This window comes from Ictalurus furcatus, chromosome 3, assembly GCF_023375685.1.
Source record: "Ictalurus furcatus strain D&B chromosome 3, Billie_1.0, whole genome shotgun sequence".
Classification (NCBI taxonomy): Eukaryota; Metazoa; Chordata; class Actinopteri; order Siluriformes; family Ictaluridae; genus Ictalurus; species Ictalurus furcatus.
In genome coordinates, this window is record NC_071257.1 from 11,140,248 (window position 1) to 11,163,372 (window position 23,125).

Genomic DNA, 23,125 nt, shown 5'->3' on the forward strand with positions numbered 1-23,125 from the left:
ACTGGTTGTTTTCAGAGTAGGCTAATGTATATTAATGAACAATGGGGTCTACTTCACATATATATATATATATATATATATATATATATATATATATATATATATATATATTAGGGATGCACCGAATGTTCGGCAACCGAAATTATTCGGCCGAAAATAGCAACACAAAAAGCATTTTCGGTGTTCGGCCGAATAAATTTGACCGAACCATGACGTGTTTGATGACGCTCCAAATAGCCTAGCAACCAGAGTGAGATGCGCGAATTTCACGACCTCCACTTCCGGCAGCGCGCTTGGAGCGATGAGGGGGCGCGCGCATGCACGAGCGCCGTGCACGAGCGCATGCTCTTTGAATATTGACAACCGTGACATTGTTTACTGTGGACACGTGCGTTTAATTGTTTCTGTCAAGTCGCGAGACGTAAGGGAGTAGAGTACGGAAGCAGGTAAAGACGTATTTATTGGGAACATAACATTAACAGCGTATCTACCTATACTATATCTACTATAACACTCTGCGAGGTGTACAGGGACGCGAGCGGTATATATCCCCAGTATAGAACCGAATATAACCATTGTTTGCACTCTTGTCAATGCACTTTTTTGTTGTAGGCTACAGTGTTTCATTCTTTCAGCAGTCAGTTATAGTCCTAACATAGGCTATTCAAAGGGGGCTCAAAGATGACCACATCAAAATATTTTTATTTTACTCATTTATTTATTTGAAGTTATATTGTGCCTTTTTGGTAGCCTATGCCTGCTGGAATGAAAAAAAATGTTCAGTGTTAAATAAATATTTTGAAATTGTAGTTTTTGTAATTATTTTTTCTTTGAAAAGCAAGACAAAATAGTAAAAATCACATTTGGACTATTTAATTTATGCAATGGTGAAAAAAATGGTAAAATAAATGGAAAAAACCGTGAAAAAACGTGTTCGGTATTCGGTCTTCGGCCTTCGGCCAAGTTTTTCATTATATTCGGCTTCTGACAAGAATTTTCATTTCGGTGCATCCCTAAAATATATATATATATATATATATATATATATATATATATATATATATATATATATATATATATATAATATAAACTAACGTCAGAGAAAACTGGCTGTGAATTAGGGAGGCAGAGGAAGACACCACACCAACTGATTAAAGGCGCGTAAACATGATTTTCACTTGAGTCACTTGAAATGTGTTTTATAGACACAGGAATAATACAAAAAAAATGACTGAAAATATGAAGAAATATTAAGATATAGGACATTTAAAGACTAGACGCAATAATTAATCTCAGATTTTAAACTAATATAAGCAGGAGCAGAGCTGCGATATTACGTAGATTTTTTTTAGACTTTGCACAGAACTTAAGCAAAAATATATTTACATTATATTTGAACACATTGAAACTTTTCAGGCGCATGCTGACGTCACCGCTCAAAATACTTCCCACTTCCGCTTTTAGAGCGGAAGACAAACCCTTCAAAGTCTTCACGTAGAAGCGTAGCTGGAGATATGGTGAATAAGATTTCAGTTGCTAAAACAAATAGCTAAGTTAAGAAAACGTATTCAGGCTGGGCAACGATACATTATCAGGGAGAAGAAAATCCCATCGAGTGAGGGAGAAAGTCGTGAAGCCGCGGAAGTCGTGTAACACTGGAGGTAAACGATAATTATGGGTTTTGTTTCATGTAGCATCTTGGCTAAACTGATCGGGCCGCGCTGTTGGACCTGTAACCGTGCGCTAGCAAGACTGAGCTAGCTAGCTAGCTTTATAGCTTAGCCTGCTAGTTAACAGGTAGCGGCCGCCTGCGCGTTAACATCTCTTATCCTCTTTAAACCCCCACCACTCATTCCTCTGTCAAAGGGTGTTTCCCAGCGTCCCTGAAATATATGTATTAGTAGAAAGATAGCAGAGAGTTCTGACAGGCTCTGAAGGCGGCGGAGTGTTAGCATTGTGGAGGGGGAGTGGCTCAGGAGGGAGTCAGTTAGATGTGAGTCAGCGTCGGAAGTCAATCTGAGAAATGAAAAATTAGCGCTGGTGAAAATTGTTTTAATAGTTTTAGTAAACGCGTGTGAGTGGTATTACCCTCAGTGTTTGAGTTTATATGTGAGCCGAAGCTAAGTTGCCTCCTGCTCGTGCGCGAGAGTGAAACTTGGCACCGGTTGACACTGGGACGAAGTGGGTAAGCTGCATTTGAGACAAGGCCCCGTGTTGCTCTCTGCTGTGTTTTTAACGAGAACTAAGCGGAAAAGCGCGCGCTGTTTCATTAGCTTACTGTACTCAGCTGACGTTAACGCCCAGTGACTCGCCACTTGCCCCTAACTGGATGAAGTAAGTCACGTACCGTTATCATTACACCAGCCTTCAGTCGCTTGCTAAGATCTCGGCATTACGAGTACTCTTTAAATAAATAACTAAAAAGTCTAGAGTAGATAGCTCAGTGTATTGAAAGCTTCCACATATCTGTGTGTTAAATTAGTGTTACAGTTGAGGTCATAAATTTATATATGCCGTGCAGAATGTTAATAATTTTAATAAAATGTCATAAAAATTGCATTTTATTTTTTTATTCAGTCTTGTCTTGAATAAGTTATTTTACACAACAGATGTTTACATATAATCCACAAGACACACTAATAACTAAATTAACCAGTTTTACATCCGCTCGAATATTAACACTGTGTCGTTACCTGGATGATCCACGACAGTGTTTGTTTTGTGATGGTTGTTCATGAGTCCCTTGTTTGTCCTGAGCAGTTAAACTGCCTGCTGTTCTTCAGAAAAATCCTCCAGGTCCTGCACATTTTGTTTTTTTCAGCATCCTCTGCATATTTGATGTTGATATGATGTTGAGATCCATCTTTTCACACCGAGGACAACTGAGGGACTCGTGCACAACTATTACAAAAGGTGCAAACATTCACTGATGCTCAAGAAAGCAACACGATACATTAAGAGCCGGGGTGGGGGTGTAAACTTTTGAGCAGGATGATCGGTGTAAATTGTTGTTTTTGTTTAAAGATCATATTGTTTTCATTTAATACTGCCCTTCAGAATATACATAAGATATTTACATGTTTTTCAGAAGACAAAATAACAGTTTACATAGATCATCCTTGTACAGGCGTATGTAAACTCATGACTTCAGCTGTAATGCAAGTTTAATCTGTTCTTTAGTTCTACCTCATTGTATCTTGAACCCTGTTACTCATTCTTCCCTGATCGCTTCCAGTTTAATTTGCATAAATCGACAGTTGGAAATCGTGTGAAAATTTAGCTTTTAAAAAAAAGGTGATTTCTTGACTTAGCTGACCTCCGTGCCAGGCCAATACACATTGGAATAGTCCGAGTAGTTTGACACATTTTTAATATGCCGTAACCACCGACCGCATATGTGTCTTTATTCACTTGTCAGCTGTCATGGTGGGCGAGCGGCGCAATGGGAACCTGCTGGTTCAGCTTGGCCCGAAACAGCAGGCTTACCCAGAGGAGCTGATCCGTCAGAGACGTACCCATGATGGCCAGACCGAGTACCTGATCCGCTGGAGCCTGCAAGCAGTGGATGATGGCTCCAGCTCAGGCGGCAGCGGTAATGAAGGAGGCAGCAGCAGCGGGAACTCCGGCGTGGGCAGCTCCAGTGGCTGCACTTCAGGAGAGAGTAAGACTGAGAATATCCTGATGTGGATGTCAACTGAGGATGTGTACGCCAACTGCCCTACGCTACTGGGAAAGCGACCACTGCAGGAGGAGAAGGCGAGACCCAGTGGCCAGTTCCCCTCCGATGTCACCTTCGATGAGGTGGACCTCTGCGACATGAAGGAAGACGTCAAAAACCTTGTTGAGCGAGCACGGAAGCAGATGGCCAAAAACAGCGATTTTGCCATTAGTCTCACACACACCATTCACGTGCTGAGTGCTTACGCAAGCATTGGCTCGTTGGTGGGAGTCTTCAAGGAGACTGGGGCACTAGACCTGCTCATGGAGCTGTTGGGAAACAAAGAGCGACAGACCCGCCGCAGTGCTGGCAAAATGCTGCGTGCTCTGGCCTCGCACGATGCAGGTATGTCACAACTGTACTATTTACTATTTGTACACGCCACTAAATGTGTTTACCACTAAATGTGTCAGTTTAAACGATTAAAAATAATGTAGAATAATGGATTCTTTATAGTGCTGTTAATGCCAAAGCGTCTAAAATCGCTACAGGTGTTTTCTTGAGCCCAGATTGAACCAGTGAGGAAATGCAGCGCACCGTTTAGCTGATTGTTTCTGGTATTAGTGCTGGTCTGTTACACACACATTTGGAGTATTCGGCACACCATGATGTTTCAGTCCACTAGTCACTAGTTGTCAGCGTTACCAGGAAGCTGAAGGAAATGTATGATACATCATGTTGTTACAGCTAGAGTTGGGCAATGTGACAAAAATATCGTATCGCAATACTTGGACATTTCTCCGATACACAACGAGTATCACAATATAATCTAGCTAACAAACTGTCCGCAAAATAGTAGTAAAATAAACAAAAAAACTGTTAAACTAACTTTGACTGTACTTTTTCTTTAACGCCTACAAAAACAAAGGTTTCGTTTAAAAAATAAAACAGTTACGTCAAATCAACAGCATCCATTCAGTACTATTTGAGTAGTAATTATTAAAAACATAAATACATCACCATACCAAAGATATCTCACAAAAGTGTATCGTATAATCATTTATCTGAATATTATATTGATATATTGCCCAGCCCTGGTTATGACTCTAACGGACGTATTAAATCATTAGCAGTGTTCTGGCGTATCTTGAAATACTCTAGCACTAAAAATGCTACAAAATGTTTAGTGCGTGGAACGTGATGATGATTTGCTGAGAATGATCCTTCTGCTCTTATTACTGAGAACTAGGGATGTCACGATACCAAAAATCTAGTAGTCGGTACCGATACCACCAAAAGTACACGATACTCGATACCAAAGTCGATACCACGGTGTGGTATAAAAGTAAAATTTAAAAAAAAAAAATTAAAAACTCTCCTGGAGGACATCCTCCTCTGGCTGATTCTGGCAAAGAGAGAGAGAGAGATTTTAGTTATCAAACACTGTCTGACAATGAGTGGAGGCTACAGTGGAGGTGCAGCACTCCTAGACGCGTGCATGCACATACACAAACACACACCCCTTATACTCTGAATGCAAACAAATACTCTGTTAACAAATAACTGACTATCGCTAACATTACATGGAGCATAACGTTAGCTGGTTTCACTGCCACAATGTCAGCTGCCTCAAACATAATATAAGACCGTCTTTCAGGTGCTTCGCCAAATTCCAGGTGTTTTCTCGCTTTGTTTGAAATGAACGATCGCATCGGCTGCACACCGGCTTCAGAGCATCAATTATATGTTTGTTGTCACCCGCCTCGAATGCAGAGTATTTCCATATTCCATACCACATTTCCTCTCAACGAGTCGGGGTGGAGCTAAACTTGTTAAGCTAAGCTAATCTTCTGTAATTTTTCCCGTGTGGTTGTAGGCGTTCCTCTTCTTTACCACTTGTGGGCCGACTAAAACACTTGTGCGTATTTGATGCCCCCTTCAGGTCCGGAAGAATTGCAACCTCGGTACCTCCTTTAGAAACGGTTCCAATGCTATTCCAGAAAAACAAGTACCGTCATGTTTTAAGAATGTTGGTACCGAACTATCGGTTCTCGTGATATCCCTACTGAGAACACAGAGAGCAATAATGATGCGGATACCTCAAGGCTAAAGGTCAGTTGTAAGTATTGGTAGCCTTCAAAGATTTAGCATACTTTTGACCCCGTTCATCTCTGAAACTTGCACGTCTTGCGCGATCATTTTGTTTTCCTGTGTTTTAGTTTGGCCTGGATGGGTCGCTAGAAGTAATGCTTGCGTTTTACCCTGAGGTTGAAATGGTTCTTGAGTCAAACGTCATGGTATAATACAGTTTTGTACAAATGAAAATCTCTTGCTGCACGTTTCATTAACAAAGATTCTTTCACGAAGCCACCTCATTCAGTGGAAGCAGGAAGGGAGGGTTGTACACGGAAGCGTCAACCGAATTTTATCTGCGGTAGAGTTTTATGTCCATGAGATCAAGTAAAACCTGGTGCTCTGTGGGGCTGATTAAACAGCACTCTGTTTACTCAGAAGTCACTAAGCAACAGGGAGCAGAAACAGTATAAGGTTTGAGCAGGATGGAGCGTAATAGAGAACAAACATTCCAGTATACTGCTTATGTAATATTTAAGGCTTTTGTACCTTTATTTGTCGGTAATGCTGGTCTCTCACTACTTTTTACGTAAATAGAATTCACACTGCAAATTTTACAGTAACTACAAAAGTACCTTTTTGTTATTTTTTTTCTAGTGTGCTTTCACTGCTGGGTGCGAGTGCAAAGTACACGGATGAAAACACAATGGAGTATTTTGCTTCGGTCCTGGGAGTCTCGTATATAACTCCAAACACACAGTGCAGGACTTAGTAGCGTTTAATCATTCTTTTAATGTTTACTTTTGCTTCTGTTAAACATCATCCTTTCTATGTGAATGATGACCTCGGTTTCCTTTGTGCAATGTTTGCATTGTGTCCAACATTGTTGGGTTAAATAAACAAATGATAATCGAATTAAGTGCGATGTTGGTATTAAAAGGTGTGAACATGTTACTCTTTGACCCAGACTCCAAAAACTCCACACAAAAAAATGTGTATGTCAGTGGTAAATAATGTAACTATGTAATGTTAAAGCAAAGTGAACAGCGTGTAGTACATCAGATCGAATACTGAACTTAGAATTGATTACATGTGACACTTGATGTTTCATGAAAATCCTGTAGCATAGACTACATGTGTACTGTCCCTTCTGAAAATCCTGGAACAGCAAAGCCAATTCTTTTTGTTTTTCCTATACACTAAAGACAAGACCAAAAGAGTTTCAGCTTTCATTTCCTGATGTTTAAGTCTAGACCTATTAAACAACTTTGAACATGGCACCTTTTTGTTTGAGCACATTCTTCAGGTGATCTAAATTATTGGAACATGTGACTGACAGGTGTTTCTTGTTACCTAGGTGTGTCCTGTTGGAGCGACTGTTTAAACACTTAATAGCTCTGAATATCTACTCTTGGTTTGAGCCCTGGGTTTCACCTGTGAAGACTGTGTTTGTTGTTAAAAAGGATAAACCAACATGAAGACTGGAGAGCTGTCTTTTTTTGGGGGGTGGGGGGGTTTAGACATAACTGCTAAATGAATGCAGAACTAGGTGAAGGAATGTTTGTTTCTTCTTGTAAATAAGAAGAAGCCATCAGGTCTTTGCGTCAGAAAGCGTAGTTTACATTTTTAAGATACAGAAACACATTTTTTTTTTCTCTAAACTGAGAATTAAGCTGCTGGTATACTTCTAAAGACAAATGTATCTTTTTCAGTATGATGTTTGCTGCCAGCCTAATTATATAATAATTATACAATTATGCATATTTGAATACCCGGTTAATTGTTTCAGACCTCAGGATTCAAATACAGAAATCGCTGTGCGTGTATTTGTTGTAACCTACCTCCACACAGAATACAGGAAGTATGAAAAAGCAAATCCATGTCTGGGAATATTTTGTTGCACTGAGCAGCACCAATGTGGTCTGCATCATGACTTTCTTTCTTTATTTTTGCCTTTTTTACGCTTCTGCAGTTTCAAATGTGAAGTGCATGGTATAAAAGAGAAATGGCACATTAGCAATTATATACACTGGCATACACACTTGTGTATTTTTCATGTGCGTTTTATTCGTTGTATTTAAAATCGTTAAGGTTTTAACGGTATTACTACTCTTACCGATACTGCTTATCGATCCGGTACTTTAACGGTATTTTTATCGGTATTTTGTGTTGTGATGCTTTGTTTTTGTTTATTTTTTTAATGAAAAAAGAAACATTGAGAAAATAATTAACTTTGCTTTATTTTTTGAAATGTGAAAGAAATAAAAGAATAATTTTTAAAAACAAGTAGAAGATACGTTGAATGCGTAATGACGTTTCACCCAAATGAATTCTTCATTTCAGCGTAAGGTAAGCAAACCAATCAGGGCGATTTTTACATTTATTTTAAACAGCGTGAAGAACGGCGATTCAACATTACTTTAATGAGCAAAAAGATGTTGGATCAATGTCGGAGGTGAATGTTGTTTGGATGCCGTGAGAGACCTTGATTATGCGATGATTATACGTCATTGTTATTTGGGAAGGCTGCTAGCATGCATACCTGATGTAGATGGGGAACCAGAGACGAGCTAGCTAGGCAGAGGAAAACTTTGCATTTCTCTGTCTGCACATAATGCACTTTTGAAAGATGCTTTAACAGATCGCTTGTGATGCAACGTTGTCTGCATCAACTCTAGTGAAGTGTAACCACACCTTTAAACGTTTGGTTCTCTCCGCCATCGTTACTCTGTGTATTAAGCACGAGCTTTCGGTGTGTGTGTGTGTGTGTGTGTGTGTGTATGTGTGACAGACAGCCTCCGTGCACGAGAGCTCTCACGTCTGGATTGCGAATAACGAAATTGCATAACGTCTTAATGTTATCGCAAATTAGAAATGGTTTATGAGAGAAAATTTGCAAGATAACTTTTATTTAGCAATAATAAATAGGAAATATATTTTCTTAATTTCTCCAGTACCGAAAGCAGAATGCATCAGAGCTTATAGATACTACGGTCTTTTCTAAAATTAACACCGGGGCCAGTTTAATACCGGGTTTCAGTACTCATCCCTACATTTAACTGCCATGAACATTAAAGAGGTTTTCCCCCTCATTAACTCTTAGAACCAGATGAACATAACTTGCAGGCGTTATTGGTTTCATATCTCAGGAACTGTTTATCACTCGTATGCACTTTTGTTAGAAAGTGCATTCCTTTTCCAAACATTCCAGCAGTAATTTGGTTTTGAAAATACATCAGTGTTCAACATTGTGTTGAAAATGCACTCCTTACACTTACTGTCTTATTTTATTTAGATTTTTTATTCACAATCGAGAGAAAATAAAGGTTTGTTTTTCCACAGCTGTGATTTGGACCTTATTCCCGTTCCCATTGTGTCTGGCTACGAGCGAGTGTATTGACTATATCAGTGTCAAAGTTTCATCAAATTTTGGCAGGAGTTTTCAAACACACATCACTTTCCGTCTCTGATACATCCTACATCATCGTACCGAAAAGTACAGCCAAACACATGACCATAAATTTCCAGTATGGCTTTACACAGAGCCTCTCGCATCATAACATAGAGTAGCCTTCATTTCCCCTTCAGCAAGGCCTTGTCTTTGAACTTGTTAGCTACCATCCACCCCAGAGACACACACAAACCCATGGAGAGCGAATCTCACTCCTCAAGTGTACACAAACAGTGTGCTGACAAACCACGACAGAAAAGCTTTTCCATTTCAGCAGAACTTGGTGTTTATACTTGCTACCTAGCGGTAGTTGGTTAGCTCCCTAACCTCAACTTTCCTCTCATATTGCAGGGTGAACATTGTGAATCGTTGACTTGGCCATCCATGTCATGGTCTAACAAACACAGCAATTCAGGATCACTATAAAACCCCAAACAGCCAATCGCAGCAAGCTAATCACCCAGTGCATGTTAGCTAAAAACAATCTTTTGTTAACTGAGAGAGTTTGCTCATTCACGCTTATTCACACTCGTTCTCTGGTTATGGTAAGAGAGTGGAGGTCGACCGATTGATCAGTTTTGTCAATTAATCTGCACTGATAACTGATTGCTGGAACTATTGGTTATTGGCAAAAATCCGCAATGATAGTTTTTCCACGTTCTGACTGTAGCACGAGCGGCTGAGAAGGGTCCGCTGTCATTATACATTACGAGAGCGGCCTCTAGAGGCGAAATAAAAACTATTACAGACAAATTTTGTCATTTGAAGTGTTTTTTTTTTTTTTGTTTGTTTGTTTGTTTGTTTCATTTTGAATGTCTGTATTTGTTATTTGGAGTGCTACTTCTTGGTTCAGTTTGGGTGTATCTTTTATTTGCTTTAATATTTATTATATTCATATTTATGTATATATTTTGTTGAAAAAAACGTGCAGTACATGCTCATGGTACAGTCAGTACTGTGTTTTTGTAATAAAGTATTTTACTTTGAGTGTTATGTTTACATGCTATTGGTTGTTTTAATCGGTTATCGGCAGATACTTCCCAACTTTATCAGTATGGGTAAAATCCACTATCGGTCGACCCCTGTAAGAGAGAATGTCAAAATGACAGTGTGCTTGAAGAGAACCAGCAGCATAAGAAGTTTGCTTTTGTTCTGACTGACTCTGGGAGTAATGTGTTTATTCTAAATGCTGAGTCGTAAAGTGCGTTTCCTGTGTGTTTTCAGTTTTTGTCCTCTTGGTACTCTTACAGGAAGTCGTGCCTACGTGCTGCTGTCCCTAAGCCAGCAGGATGGCATTGAGCAGCACATGGATTTTGACAACCGCTACACTCTACTGGAGCTGTTTGCAGAGACCACATCTTCAGAGGAGCATGGGATCTCTTTTGAGGGCATCCACCTCCCACAAGTAAAAATCCCACATCTCACTTAGCGTCTGTTTTACATTAACCTGGTTTTTCAGTCATCTAGATCTTTTCAATTGCTTAGTAGTAATAAGTCAAGGCATTTTAAATACTTTTTAATTTCATTAATTAATAAATTTTTATATTAGCTGTGATGTAAACTACCCTGGAGGGAAGTAGTGTGAAAGCACCAGGAATGTTAGGATGGTATTGTAATGTGATGATCAATAACCTTGCAGACATTCACAGTGATCCACAGCTTGCAGAATGTATTCACACCCTAGTGATTTCAACCTCAAATTTAAATATATTAGAATGTTTTTTTGTTTTTTTTTAAGATTTAGATGCCTTCAAAATTATTTAAAAATAATCACTAAACTAAACGGATTAATTGATAAGTATTCAAATCGGAAAGGAAGCGATTACAGATTTGAGTGTCTCGGATGTGTCTCTGTGATCACATTTTTGATTGATATTTTCTTATGCAAATTTTCTCCAACTCTGTAAAATTAGATGGAGAATGTTGATGGACAGTTATTTCCGATCATGTCACAGATTTTCAGTTGGATTTACAGCCCCTTCCACTAATAAATATTGGCACACTTGGTAAATATGAGCAAAGAAGGCTGTAAAAAGTTCTTTATTGTTTAACCTTTTGATCTTTTGTTAAAAAAATTCACAAAAAAACTGTGCTCTCATTGATATCAAACAATTGCAAACACAGCACAGGTTTATGGAAAAAAAAGAGATTGTTGTTAAATATAGGTGTGCAAAAATTATTGGCACTCCTGTGAATTCATGAGAAAACTATATTTGAAGTATATTCCCATTGATATTTAAAAAATTTTTTAGTACACCTGGGTGACTAGGAACAGGAAATTGTTCAACCATGAGGGGTATAAATATGAGTAACACACAGGCCAAATTCCCTTAGTCATTCATAACAATGGGTAAGACCAAGGAATTTAGGTGTGACGTGCAGCAAAAGGTTGTTGAGCTTCACAAAATGGGAAGTGGCTGTAAGAAAATAGCACAAACATTGAAAATGCCCATTTCCACCATCAGGGCAATAAGTAAGAAGTTCCTATAGATACAGTGGACCTATATCTATATTGTCTCTACGCACTATGTAGAGCAGGGGTCGGGAACCTCTTTGGCTGAGAGAGCCATGAACGCCACATATTTTAAAATGTAATTCCGTGAGAGTCATACAATATGTTTAAAACTAAATACAAGTAAATGTGTGCATTTTATGTAAGACCAACACTTTTAAAGTACAATAAGTCTCTGAATTCTTTTTAATAACGTTGTTATGCTGTTGCTAACCAATGATGAATAAAGTACTTCTTACCATTAATGCGACTTCTGGTGCTGCATGGTTTTGCCGATGGCTTTGTAGTCTGGTTGATACGTGGTGAGGTTAAGCTTCATGCAGGCGTTGAGACTTCCATCCGTTAAACGTGATCGTAGGTTGGTCTTAATGTTCTTTAGATGTGAGAAACACTGCTCACATGCATACGTAGAGCCAAACATTGTCAGTACAGCAATACTCACACGCTGCAGTGTGTGGTATGTGACGGGAAGCGCGTTCCAAGTTTTGACAATCAGCTGGTCTGCGGGTTGAAGTTTTTTCATTTCTCCCCACTTGTGTTTGGTCGCCAACTCTGCTTGCTGTCATGCAAGTCTTTCCAAATCTTCATTCAGTGACTTGAACTTATTCACCCACATGTCTAAGGCCTTCAGGTCAGCAGCTTGTAGCTCAAAATCTCTGACGGAGACACCGGGGATGTAACTCAGGTCGGCGCTGTCCACTGCACACTCGTGTGGATGGGTGATGAACTTAAAAAGACGAGTGCGCTCACGAAATTCTCCAAAGCGCGCTTTGAATGACTGCAGGAGATTAGATGTGAAGCCCGCTAGCTGCTGAAGATCAAGATGTTGAGCAGGGTCACTTGTTGTGCATGCATCTTTAAACTCTCCCAGTTTTTCAAAGTGTAGTAAACGACCTGTTTCAATGTCGGTGATGAAGAGTTCTAGCTTGTTTTCAACTGCAAACACTGCTTGTTGAAGGGATAAGACTGTATTTCCAACGCCTTGCATTTTCACATTGAGCTGGTTCAGATGTTCAGTCATGTCCACGAGATAGTAGAACTTCAGGAGCCACTCAGTGTTAGCTAACTCAGGATGCTCGACGTTTTTCATTTCAAGAAAAGTCCGGATTTCGCTCAGACAAGCCGTGAAACGGCTGAGCACCTTCCCTCTTGACAACCAACGCACACTGCTGTGCAGAAGCAGACCAGGATAATTATTCCCAACTTCATCCAGCAGTGTTTTAAACTGGCAATCATTTAAAGCTCGGGCAACAATAAAGTTGACCACCCAAATGACCAGCGACATCACCTCACCAAGCTGCTCGCCACACATCTGAGCACAAAGCGCCTCCTGATGTAGGATGCAGTGAAAACTTGGGTCTCTTTTCATGTTCACGAAGAAGCGCTACGAATCCTCTGTTTTTCCCGACCATGCACGGAGCACCATCAGTACACACCGAAATAAGTTTATCCATCGGTAGATTTTTTTCTTTAGCGAGCTCAGTGAAAGACTTGAATAAATCCTCCCCTCTTGTTGTCCCTTTCATAGGCAAAACAGCAAGACTTTCCTCACGTAGTGTGTCACCGACAGCATACCTTACAATCACACTGAACTGGGATAAATGGCTTACGTCTGTTGACTCATCCAAAGCGAGAGAAAAGAATGGTGCTGCATTTATGTCCTTCACTTGTGTTGCCTCAATTTGATTTGCCATCACGATGGTACGATCGTGAACAGTTCTTGCCGACAGAGGCATGTCTCTTATTCGTTTGATTATCTTGTCTTTATCCGAAAAGTCGTCAAAAAGTTCACTGGCAACATCAAGCATGAATGTTTTGGCATACTCCCCATCTGTGAATGGCTTTCCGTTTCTCACAATTGCTAAAGCACCAGCAAAGCTAGCCGAATTCCAGTCACCTTGTTGGGTCCAAACTCGGAGTTGCTGCTGACTAGCTTGCACTCTGCACAGTAGCTCTTGACATGCTTTCTTCCTGCTGTCCCACGCAGGATATTTCGATGCAAATGTAGTATGGCGTGTGTCGAAGTGCCGCCTTATATTTAACCGTTTCATCGATGCAATTTTATCATTGCATATTAGACACACTGCAGAACCTGCTCTCTCCACAAAGGCGAATTCCTCTGTCCATTTCTGCTGAAAAGTACGATACTCCTCATCTTTTTTTCTTTTAGCAATCTTCTTCGATAAAAGGGTTTCTGCAATTAGCTAGCTGACTACTTGATTAAAAGGAGGGAAGTTTACTTCCTGACCTCACAACGACCCGTGTACGTTACGCATTATCCAATAAAAATTTGGTGTTGTCCCGGAGGACAGCTGTGATTGGCTCCAGCCACCCGCAACCATGAACATGAGCGGTAGGAAATGAATGGATTGAAATACATGAGAATGTTTTATATGTTTAACGTTATTATTTTTTTTATTAAAGATTTGTCTGCGAGCCAGATGCAGCCATCAAAAGAGCCACATCTGGCTCGCGAGCCATAGGTTCCCGACCCCTGATGTAGAGGATGGTTCGAGGGGCCAAAAAATCTCCAAGGATCACAGCTGGAGAATTGCAGTTAGTTGCATCTTTGGGTCAGAAAGTCTCCAAAGCTACAATCCGAAGTAGGGCTGCACAATTAATCGAATATTGATCTCGATTACGACTTTGATTGCCCACGATTACATGAACATGATCGACTGCGATACTGATGCTTAAAGTTCGTCCTCCTCATAGAAAACTCCGCTTCCTAAAGTCGAGCGCTTCTTAAACTTATAGCCAATCACCATAGAGTGACGCAGGGATGACGTCATTTTGTAATGCCAAAACCCGGAAATGAGTTAGTATTTTAATGCTCGCGCTGCAAGCTTCGCTTCAGGTTTCAGAGCGAGCTGCGTGCTCCAGCGCTTGCGCGAGGGGAAATCATGACAATAACATGTTGCTAAATGGGACTACAGACGTTGTCAGGGACATTAAACGTCATTGTGCTGAACAGGAAAAGAGAGAGAGAGAGAGGGTATTTTAGTTATCAAACACTTCCTGACAATGAGTGGAAGTGCACTCTTAAACGTGCGCGCACACACACACTCACTCACTCACGCACGCACTCACACAGACGCACGCACCCCTTATACTCTGAATGCAAGCCTTAGTTTAAATTCACTGATATGGTGGCAGGCCAAAAAGATTTACTAAAGCATGAATGTTTGAATAATTATTAGTGACATTAGGCTACATTTAGCTGACAGGACACTGGCTGAATGGAGATGCATGGTGGCCCATTAGGAGGTAGTTTATAACATTGCGATAGCCAGTTATTTGTTAATGATGCTAACACATTGCAAACATTACATGGAGCATAACGTTAGCTGATCTCACGGCCACAATGCCAGCTGCCTCAAATAAACATAATATAGGGACAGTCTTTCAGGTGCTTCGGCAAATTCCAGGTGTTTCCTCGCTTTGTTTGAAATGAACGATAGCATCGGTTGCACACCGGTAACTGATACTAGCTTTCCTCTCTTTTCCTCTCAACGAGTTGGGGCGGAGCTGAACTTGTTAAGCTAAGCTAATCTTCTGTAGTTTTTCCCCGTTTGCTTGTAGGCGTTCCTCTTCTTCTTCACTTGTGGACCGACTAAAACACTTGTGCGTATTTGCTGTCCACATCAGGTCCGGAAGAATTGCGACCTCGGTACCTCCATTAGAAACGGTTCCACTGATAGTGCAGAAAAACAAGTACCGTCACGTTTTAAGAATCTTGGTACCGAAGTATCGGTTCTCGTGACATCCCTACTGGGCACTCAGTTTGGCCTAATCATGGTAGTGTCTGGGTTGTGCCATATTTTCCCACTTTGTTACAATAGAGTTCACAGTCCTCCTAAGACATTTCATAGTGTTGATGTTCTTTTTAAAGCTTTCTCTAGCTTTTTTCCCCTGCTAACAACTTCATATTGAAGCTTCACAGCAGTTCCTTGGTCCTCATTACAGCTGGACTGATCTGATCTGATTCAATTCAATTCAATTCAATTTTATTTGTATAGCGCTTTTTACAATAGACATCTGATCCTTCATTTTAGCTGTGAGACCTTGCAAAGTCAATGATATTTATTGTGCAATCATACAATTGGACACATTGTACTCTGTTTAATAAAAATATTGGGCAGTGGTGGCCCAATGGTTAAGGCTGTGGTTTACTGATCAGAAGGTCAGAGTTTCAAGCCCCTGTATCACCAAGCTGCCACAGTTGGGATCCTGAGCAAAGCACTAAACCCTCTCTGCTCCTGGGGCACCCTATCAGGGCTGACCCTGCACTCTGACCCCAGCTTCCTAACAAGCCTAGGATGAGCAAAGAAAAGAATTTCACTGTACTGTAATGTATATGTGACACATAAAGGCAGCATCATATTTTTTTTCCTTCATATTTAGTGAGTGCTCAAGAAAATGAAATACTAGTCCTAATCTAGACAAAAGAAAGGGGCATAAATACTTATCAATTAAGAAGTTTTCGATTAAAAAAATAATAAAATTCTGAGGACATGTAATACTTTATTTAATTTTATTTCTATAGTGAGTCAGCAAAAAAAAAATCCTTTTCTGATATACTTAAATTTAATGTTGCACCAAAAACGGAAACAATCGCACAGGGGTGAATACATCCTGGAGGCGCTGCGTGGATGGGCCTTTTTAAAAATCCACAGCAGTGTATCCCTTTTCCTTTAGATATAGGTAGACGCTGAGTCATGCCCTATGAAGTAGTTCTCCTTTTATTCATAGTTGTGCTTACAACATGGATATTCTTTTCTTACCAGTCTATAAGTTTGTGCATTTTCTCATTAAAATGTAATATTTATTACTACAGTACAATGTGCATTACTATTAATGTGACCTTGGATATCTTGACTTTTTTTCTTTGCACGTTTAATTTTATTTCTGTTGTGTTGTCACTAACAAATGAAACACCTGCACATTTTTTAAGGCTAACCAATAATCACATTCCAAAAGCTTCCATAGATTAGGCGAAACATGTTTTGTATGGGTCTGGATGACATGGTCTGGATTCCTTCATATTTAACATGCACTTTTGACATCGGCTGTGATTCTATATAGATCCCCGGCAAGCTGCTCTTTTCTCTGGTGAAGCGCTATCTGTGTGTGACCTCACTAATGGACAAGCTCAACACCACAGGGGGGGAGTTGAGCTCAGAGCGGCAGGAGCCTGGTCCCTCATCTTCCACAGCAGCTCATCAGTCAGAGCAATCACGGCTGCAGAGGGAGTTTGAGTTCACCATGGCAATGGCAAACCTCATCTCAGAGCTGGTACGTGTGATGGGCTGGGACCGTAACCGCCAGCCCCCTGTCGCCTCTCCCACACCACCTGGAGGACCAGAAGAGATTGAGGCAGACGTGAACAGGCGCACCCTGCGCTCCATCTTCCAGCCCCGTTTTTCTGCTTCTCCCGTTATGACCATGTCCGCAACAGCAGCTCCTTCTCCACCCAAGAAGAAGGCGAATGGCTTCAGGACCCGCACAGACTTCTCCGCACGTTCAGCCTATGTGGAGTATGTGCAGGACACTCTGAAGAGTGGCATGCAGGTGCGCATGCTGGAGGACTATGAGGAAGTCAGTGCCGGTGATGAGGGAGAGTTTCGCTACAGTAACGACGGCTCACCGCCTGTCCAGGTAGACGTGGTTTTTGGTCTTTCTCCTTGTGTCTTCCTTAAACACTGTTGGATGTTTGACAGACTTTGTGATTATGTTGTAGGTATACTGGAACTCAATCTCCAGAACATACTGGGTGCACTGGCACATGATTGAGATCCTGGGTAATGGGAGCAGCGGACAAGCTGAGAAGGAAAGTCAGGAAAAGGCTTTCTCTCTAACCGAGACACTTAAACTTACTGCAGGTAAGATTAGATTCACTAAAGAGAAATGCTTTTTTTTTATAATGAACATTTGAGGAATGTGAACTAACCTGACTGGAATGTAAACAGATGTAATTGATGTAATTACAGAGTTTTCATGTCTTTTAAATTGTAACCTGTCTTGCTCTTCCCGTATGACAGTGAGTCAGATGTTCTTCTTGAAGCCACCTGGTGGGTTGTATTCATTACCTTATCTAACGGACAGCCTGCAGGATGATGGAGACACGCTTACCCGTGCTGAGTGGTGGGAAGTGCTTTTCTTCATTAAAAAGCTGGAGCCAAAGCAGCAACAAGAGATCAACAACATCCTTCGACAGAATCTTGATGAACAGGCAATCACTGTTTTCTGATTCCTCTGTGCAAAATCTGAGTAGTGAATGGAGTTCAGAGTACAGATTGTTTTATTCCGTGTCCAACTAGATGATGGTTTTTAATTATTCAGTGTCTTTTTTTTAAATTATTTTTTTTATATATATATATATATATATATATATATATATAAAAATATAGAGAGAGAGATGGAGAGGGAGAGAGAGACCCTTCATTTTCTGATCTCTCTTTTCTGTCAGATGGTGGAGCTAGATGAGGCTACTTTAATTCAGTTGTCTGTGTCAAGTGAGGTTGCCCGTAAGATCCTGCACTACCTGAAACAGACCCTTCAGGCTTCCTGCCTGGGTGACCTGCTCTGTTCACATGCCTTTGCTAAACACTACTTGCGCCGGGGTGGAGCCAGTCTGGAGGATGAGGAAATGTTCACTGACGGCTCCCTCAACTCCTCTGGGCTTGGTGGACAGGGAGCCTCGTCATGTTCATCAGTGACACCTAAAGCTTCTACATCTGCTGCATCCTTCTCCATGAATGGCTGTGTTTCTAAGAAACCCAAAAAAGAGATTCCTATAGATAATGGCAGCTGTAACAGCGATACAGAGAGTGAGCTTCCAACAGAAGATGAGACTAAATATCCTGAAGATCTAGAGGAAAAGATGAAAGGTGAGTTACATTTGTAGATGCAGCTTGTAGTTTTCGAAAAGGCTTTTTAGATTTAAGATTTTTAAACTGAAACTACACTATATGGCCAAAAGTTTGTGGTCACCTGAGCATAGTTCTATAGGACAGTTCTATAGGATCCCTCTGTATGCTGTAGCATTACAGTTTTCCCTTCACTAGAACTAAGAGGCCCAAACATGTTCCAGCATGACAATGCCACTGTACACAAATCGAGGTCCATGAAGACATGGCTTGCCAACTTTGGAGTCGAAGATCTTGAGTGGCAGGCACAGAGCCCTGACCTCAACCCCACTGAACACCTTGGGGATTAATTGGAACACCAACTGTGCAACAGGCCTCCTCACCCGACATCAGTTCCTGTCTTCACTAATGCTTTTGTGATTGAATGAGCACAAATCCCCACAGCCATGCTCCAAAATCTAGTGGAAAGCCTTCCAAGATTAGTGGAGGTTATAATAACAGCAAAAGGGGGTCTCAATCCTGAATGGGATGTTCAAAAGCACATATGGTCCAGTGACCACAAACTTTTTGCCATATAGTGTATTTATCCATGCAAAAACACATGGGTACATTCAAAGAACTAACTAATTATTGTGGTCATGGCATTGTTTTCAATTTGGAAAAAAAAATCTCGGCTATTCTTTTTTTGTGTGTGTGTGTTCTATGCGCTGTAGTATTTAATAATCCAAAAGTGCAAGGTAAGAAGACAGCCTTGGAGAAAATCGGAGAGGTTGTGGACATTATGAAAAAGAGTAGTTCTGACTCTGGACAGTTGCTGGCTGGAATGAAGTTCATCTGTAAGATCCTGGAAGAAGAGGGGCCTCAGGAGCGCAGCACTCTTAGATCGGACTCAGCACAGAGCATCCGGTGAGGCTCGTGAACCCAGTTTATACTTGGTCGTTTAATGCATCTTGAGTATCAGGATTATATCAGCGCTTTTCCAGATGAACCTGAAAGTGTAAAAGCATCCAGTTAAAACATTTAACTGGAAATCCACTTCAGGAGATTTGACGTGTATTTTAACTGCATGTCTCTCCAAGTCACATTTGACAACTAAAACCCTTCCAAATTGATGATGTGCGTGCCATAAAAATTATATTAGGAAGATTAAAACATGAAAAATCACAATTTTTGTTGCAGCTATCTTATTCAGAAAGAAACTAAAATATAACTCATCGGTTGGAGCTCAGTTTGGACAACTAGGACACAACACACTACATAGCATATGTTGAAAATATTGACAGATGCAAAATGCATGAAATGACTAAGTATCAACAGTTCAGTTTTGGTTGATTTTTTTTTTTATTTGCTGTAATTCAGTCCCTCCAAGGATTTTGTGATTTTTGCAATCGCAGAAATGAACGCAAAATCAAGTAAACTACGCAATATTCGCAGAAGTTTGCAAATTTTTCAAGGTTACTGCAGATTTTCTGCAGATTTGGGCCACGATGCATCATGTGACAATCACAATACGTTCTGCTAAAGCCCTCTTCAGTTCATGTGTGTTGAACATGAGTACAGCTAAAAGGTCTCATTTACCAACAAACATCACTGTGCAAAACAATTTTGCGCATTTGCAATTTCGCCAATTCGAGTATTTTGTTTTCCGCAAAAAAAGGCACAAAAAACCCTCAGCAAATTGCATCGCAAATTTGGGGAAAAAAAGCCACAGCAAAATCAATCATTTTTGGTAGCAACAATCACAAAAAAACTGGTAATTTTAGACTAAAACCTGCAATAACCAAATGAGTAAAATATAACAAACTATTATGTATTTTTATGGAAAGACTAAATGGGAAAAAAAACGTAAATGTTTCTTAGCAACACAACTTTTTGTTTGGTATTCAAATATTTTCTTGGGAATACTCTGCTGGAGTTGGTTGTGGAAATACCTGAAGTATGTTATCTCACCACTGAAAATAAGTTCAAATTTGTTCATGTCTATACGTTACTGAGTTGTTTAGTTTTATATCCCATTTATGTCAGCTGAAGTCTCTGTAAGATGCTGAAATTTGTAAGTTAATTCTGACCTGCTTGCTAACCTCTGACACAATCCTTTATTTCTTTAGGGACAAAGTCTTAAAGATACTGGTTGAGATGGTTGGTAGCCAACCAAAACAAAATGCCATCATGGCCTTGCTTCTAACCCGCAGCCTAATGCTCAAATATGAGTGGCGGGTTTCCTTTGCTACAGAGGGCGGCGTGAAGGCCATTTTGTCCTGCATGCAGGAGTATCCCACCTGCACACGAGTGCAGCAGATTGCATTAGCAGTAAGTTCCTTATTGACATCCTCAGACACTCATACACTCATCCTCTGTCTTCTGCACTTTTGCTAGTAATAGTCTGAGCCTGACTGAGCGATTCCATGGTGACGCACAGAGCCAATCATTATTATCAAGTACAAGCAGTGTAACAATGTAGATAATGACTTTTAAGATGTTTGAAACATGAAATGGATTGCACAGAATTTACTATACATATAGAGCAGTCCAAACAATGCTCCTTAGGTTGTATAACATTAATATTACTGCATGGAGTATTTCCAAAGTCTGAATGTTGCCCTACTTCTCAATGACTACGTTTACATGGACAGCAGTAATCTAATTATTGACCTTACTCTGAGTAAGATAATAATGTGATTAAGGTGTTTACATGAGTCGCTTTTAGAATATTCCTTTCATGTACCCGTTTTACATGTTATAGAACATAATTAGATTAACAGCACACGTCATTACGTCGCCACGCCGTCCGACATCCCTCCAGAATTTCACGTATCAACATACAGTTCGTCTTCGTTATGGTACCGTATACAGTTTTGGGTGTTTTTATTTATTTAATTTTTTTTACGAATGCTTTAAGTGCAGTTAATTATTTGTCATGCTATATGTGCAAATAGACAACTGCTTGAAGCCGTGGGTGTGTCCCAAACCGCGTACTTACCTTCTGTATAGTAGCCGAGATGCATGTATTTTTCCCCACTATAGGCCTATAGTAGGCAAGTACGTGGTTTGGGACACAGCCGAACTCTCTTGTTCGCCGTAAAATGTTGAGCATTGCCGTGTGTGATCGTGTCCTGTCGCAAAATGCGGTGAAAACTCCCACACGACATTAATAATGTGATTAAGGTGTTTACATGTCTGTAACATACATCGATAATGCGACTAAAACAGGAGTACTCCACATGTCTTAATTCAATTAGTGTTTACTTCGAGTATGACCTTAATCAGATTAAGGTAATTAAAAACTGCTGTTTACATAATAGTTTCTTAATCACAGTATTGTCTTAATCGGGTTAATAGTGGATTATTGTTGTCCATGTAAACGCACTGACTGATTTTCGGGATCAGTGTTTTCACAGTCCAACTAAACTAGGCTCACTTAATCATATTTCTTCCGATTAATGAACTTTCCAGCCTGAATTTAGTTTGTATTTCTGTTATATCAATGGGAAACATGCAGGATAAACATAAGGATATATATTTTCTACCTCCAGACTTTAAAGGTCATCACTGGTGCCAGTAAGCATGACCTGCGTAGTGTGGGAAGCTGCCTGCCCCTCTCTGAATCTGGCACGCAGATGATGCTGGAGATCTTTGCAAGCATTGGCTCAGCAACACCTGAAGGCTCAAAGGGGCTTCTTGGAGCAATTCCATCTGCTATTGATCTCATGCTCAACACCACTGGGTAGGTGACTGACCTATTACTATTAGCAAACTTGGTTCTCTCTCTCAAAAGCACAGTAATGCAAGTCTTACTTCTGCCTAAAATTGTCTTCAACTGACTTAATATTATTGAAAAGGTAGCGTGTATGGTATCTCACCTCTAAGAGTTTTCTCGAAGTGCACAGCCACTAGATTATTTGATTGGCTTGGAATTCCCATGACTTCTCTCTTACTATAAGCCTTTAAAATATATTCTAGTTCATGATGCAGTGTGTAATTTTACTCTCTCAAATATTTCACAACACAGTTGTGTGGTATTTCTGCAGAAAACCCTCTACTGGCAGGTCCATAAATGTTGACATTGACAAAGTTATTGCTGTTTCACAGTATATTGGTGTGAAACTTCAGAGTGCTGTCCAGAAAGGTGCATATGGTTCCAAAATGAATGGGAGAATATGACTTCCGTTTATTTTGCCATTCTTGTATATTGCTGAAAAATGCAGGTTTTCCTGTTTAGCTTTTGCACTTGTCTTCATCAAAATGCCCAAGAAACCATTAAAATGGTGTCATTGTGTATGCATCAGTGTTGATCTTCTAATGATGCATTTTCCTCTGCTTAATTCAGTGGTGGTCTGTCTGTACGAAATGGCCTGTTGGTGATAATCATGCTGATCTCCAATCACAAGAGCCTAGCAGAGCAACTGGTGGCCTGTGACATCACCACTGTCCTCAGAAAGTGCCTTTCTGGTCACAGTTCTGAAAGCATGCTGGCTATAATTGCCCTCACACACATCTCCAATGTTCACAAACTGGAAAAGCAAGGTAGTATAAAGAGAGAAGAATTTGCACTGGTTCAGTTG

At 40.3% G+C, this 23,125-nt stretch overlaps 1 protein-coding gene across 5 annotated transcripts in view; it reads left to right on the forward strand.

Moving 5' to 3' along the window:
* Positions 1-287: 287 nt before the first annotated feature.
* The window catches only part of LOC128605375 (cullin-9), a 67,278-nt gene continuing 44,440 nt past the window's right edge, over positions 288-23,125 (forward strand). For 3 of the 5 annotated variants that reach the window (XM_053620743.1, XM_053620744.1, XM_053620745.1), the window contains exons 1-12: positions 1,481-1,661; positions 2,822-2,913; positions 3,419-4,063; positions 10,433-10,587; positions 16,780-17,352; positions 17,435-17,576; positions 17,736-17,926; positions 18,164-18,584; positions 19,277-19,469; positions 20,672-20,873; positions 22,097-22,287; positions 22,891-23,087. In XM_053620743.1, the coding sequence (XP_053476718.1) occupies positions 2,847-2,913; positions 3,419-4,063; positions 10,433-10,587; positions 16,780-17,352; positions 17,435-17,576; positions 17,736-17,926; positions 18,164-18,584; positions 19,277-19,469; positions 20,672-20,873; positions 22,097-22,287; positions 22,891-23,087 (2,977 nt within the window). In that variant the 5' untranslated portion in view covers positions 1,481-1,661; positions 2,822-2,846. Of the gene's footprint in view, positions 447-1,480; positions 1,662-2,821; positions 2,914-3,418; positions 4,064-10,432; positions 10,588-16,779; positions 17,353-17,434; positions 17,577-17,735; positions 17,927-18,163; positions 18,585-19,276; positions 19,470-20,671; positions 20,874-22,096; positions 22,288-22,890; positions 23,088-23,125 lie in introns of those variants that run through there. The other 2 variants (XM_053620748.1, XM_053620747.1) reach the window with 2 other exon arrangements.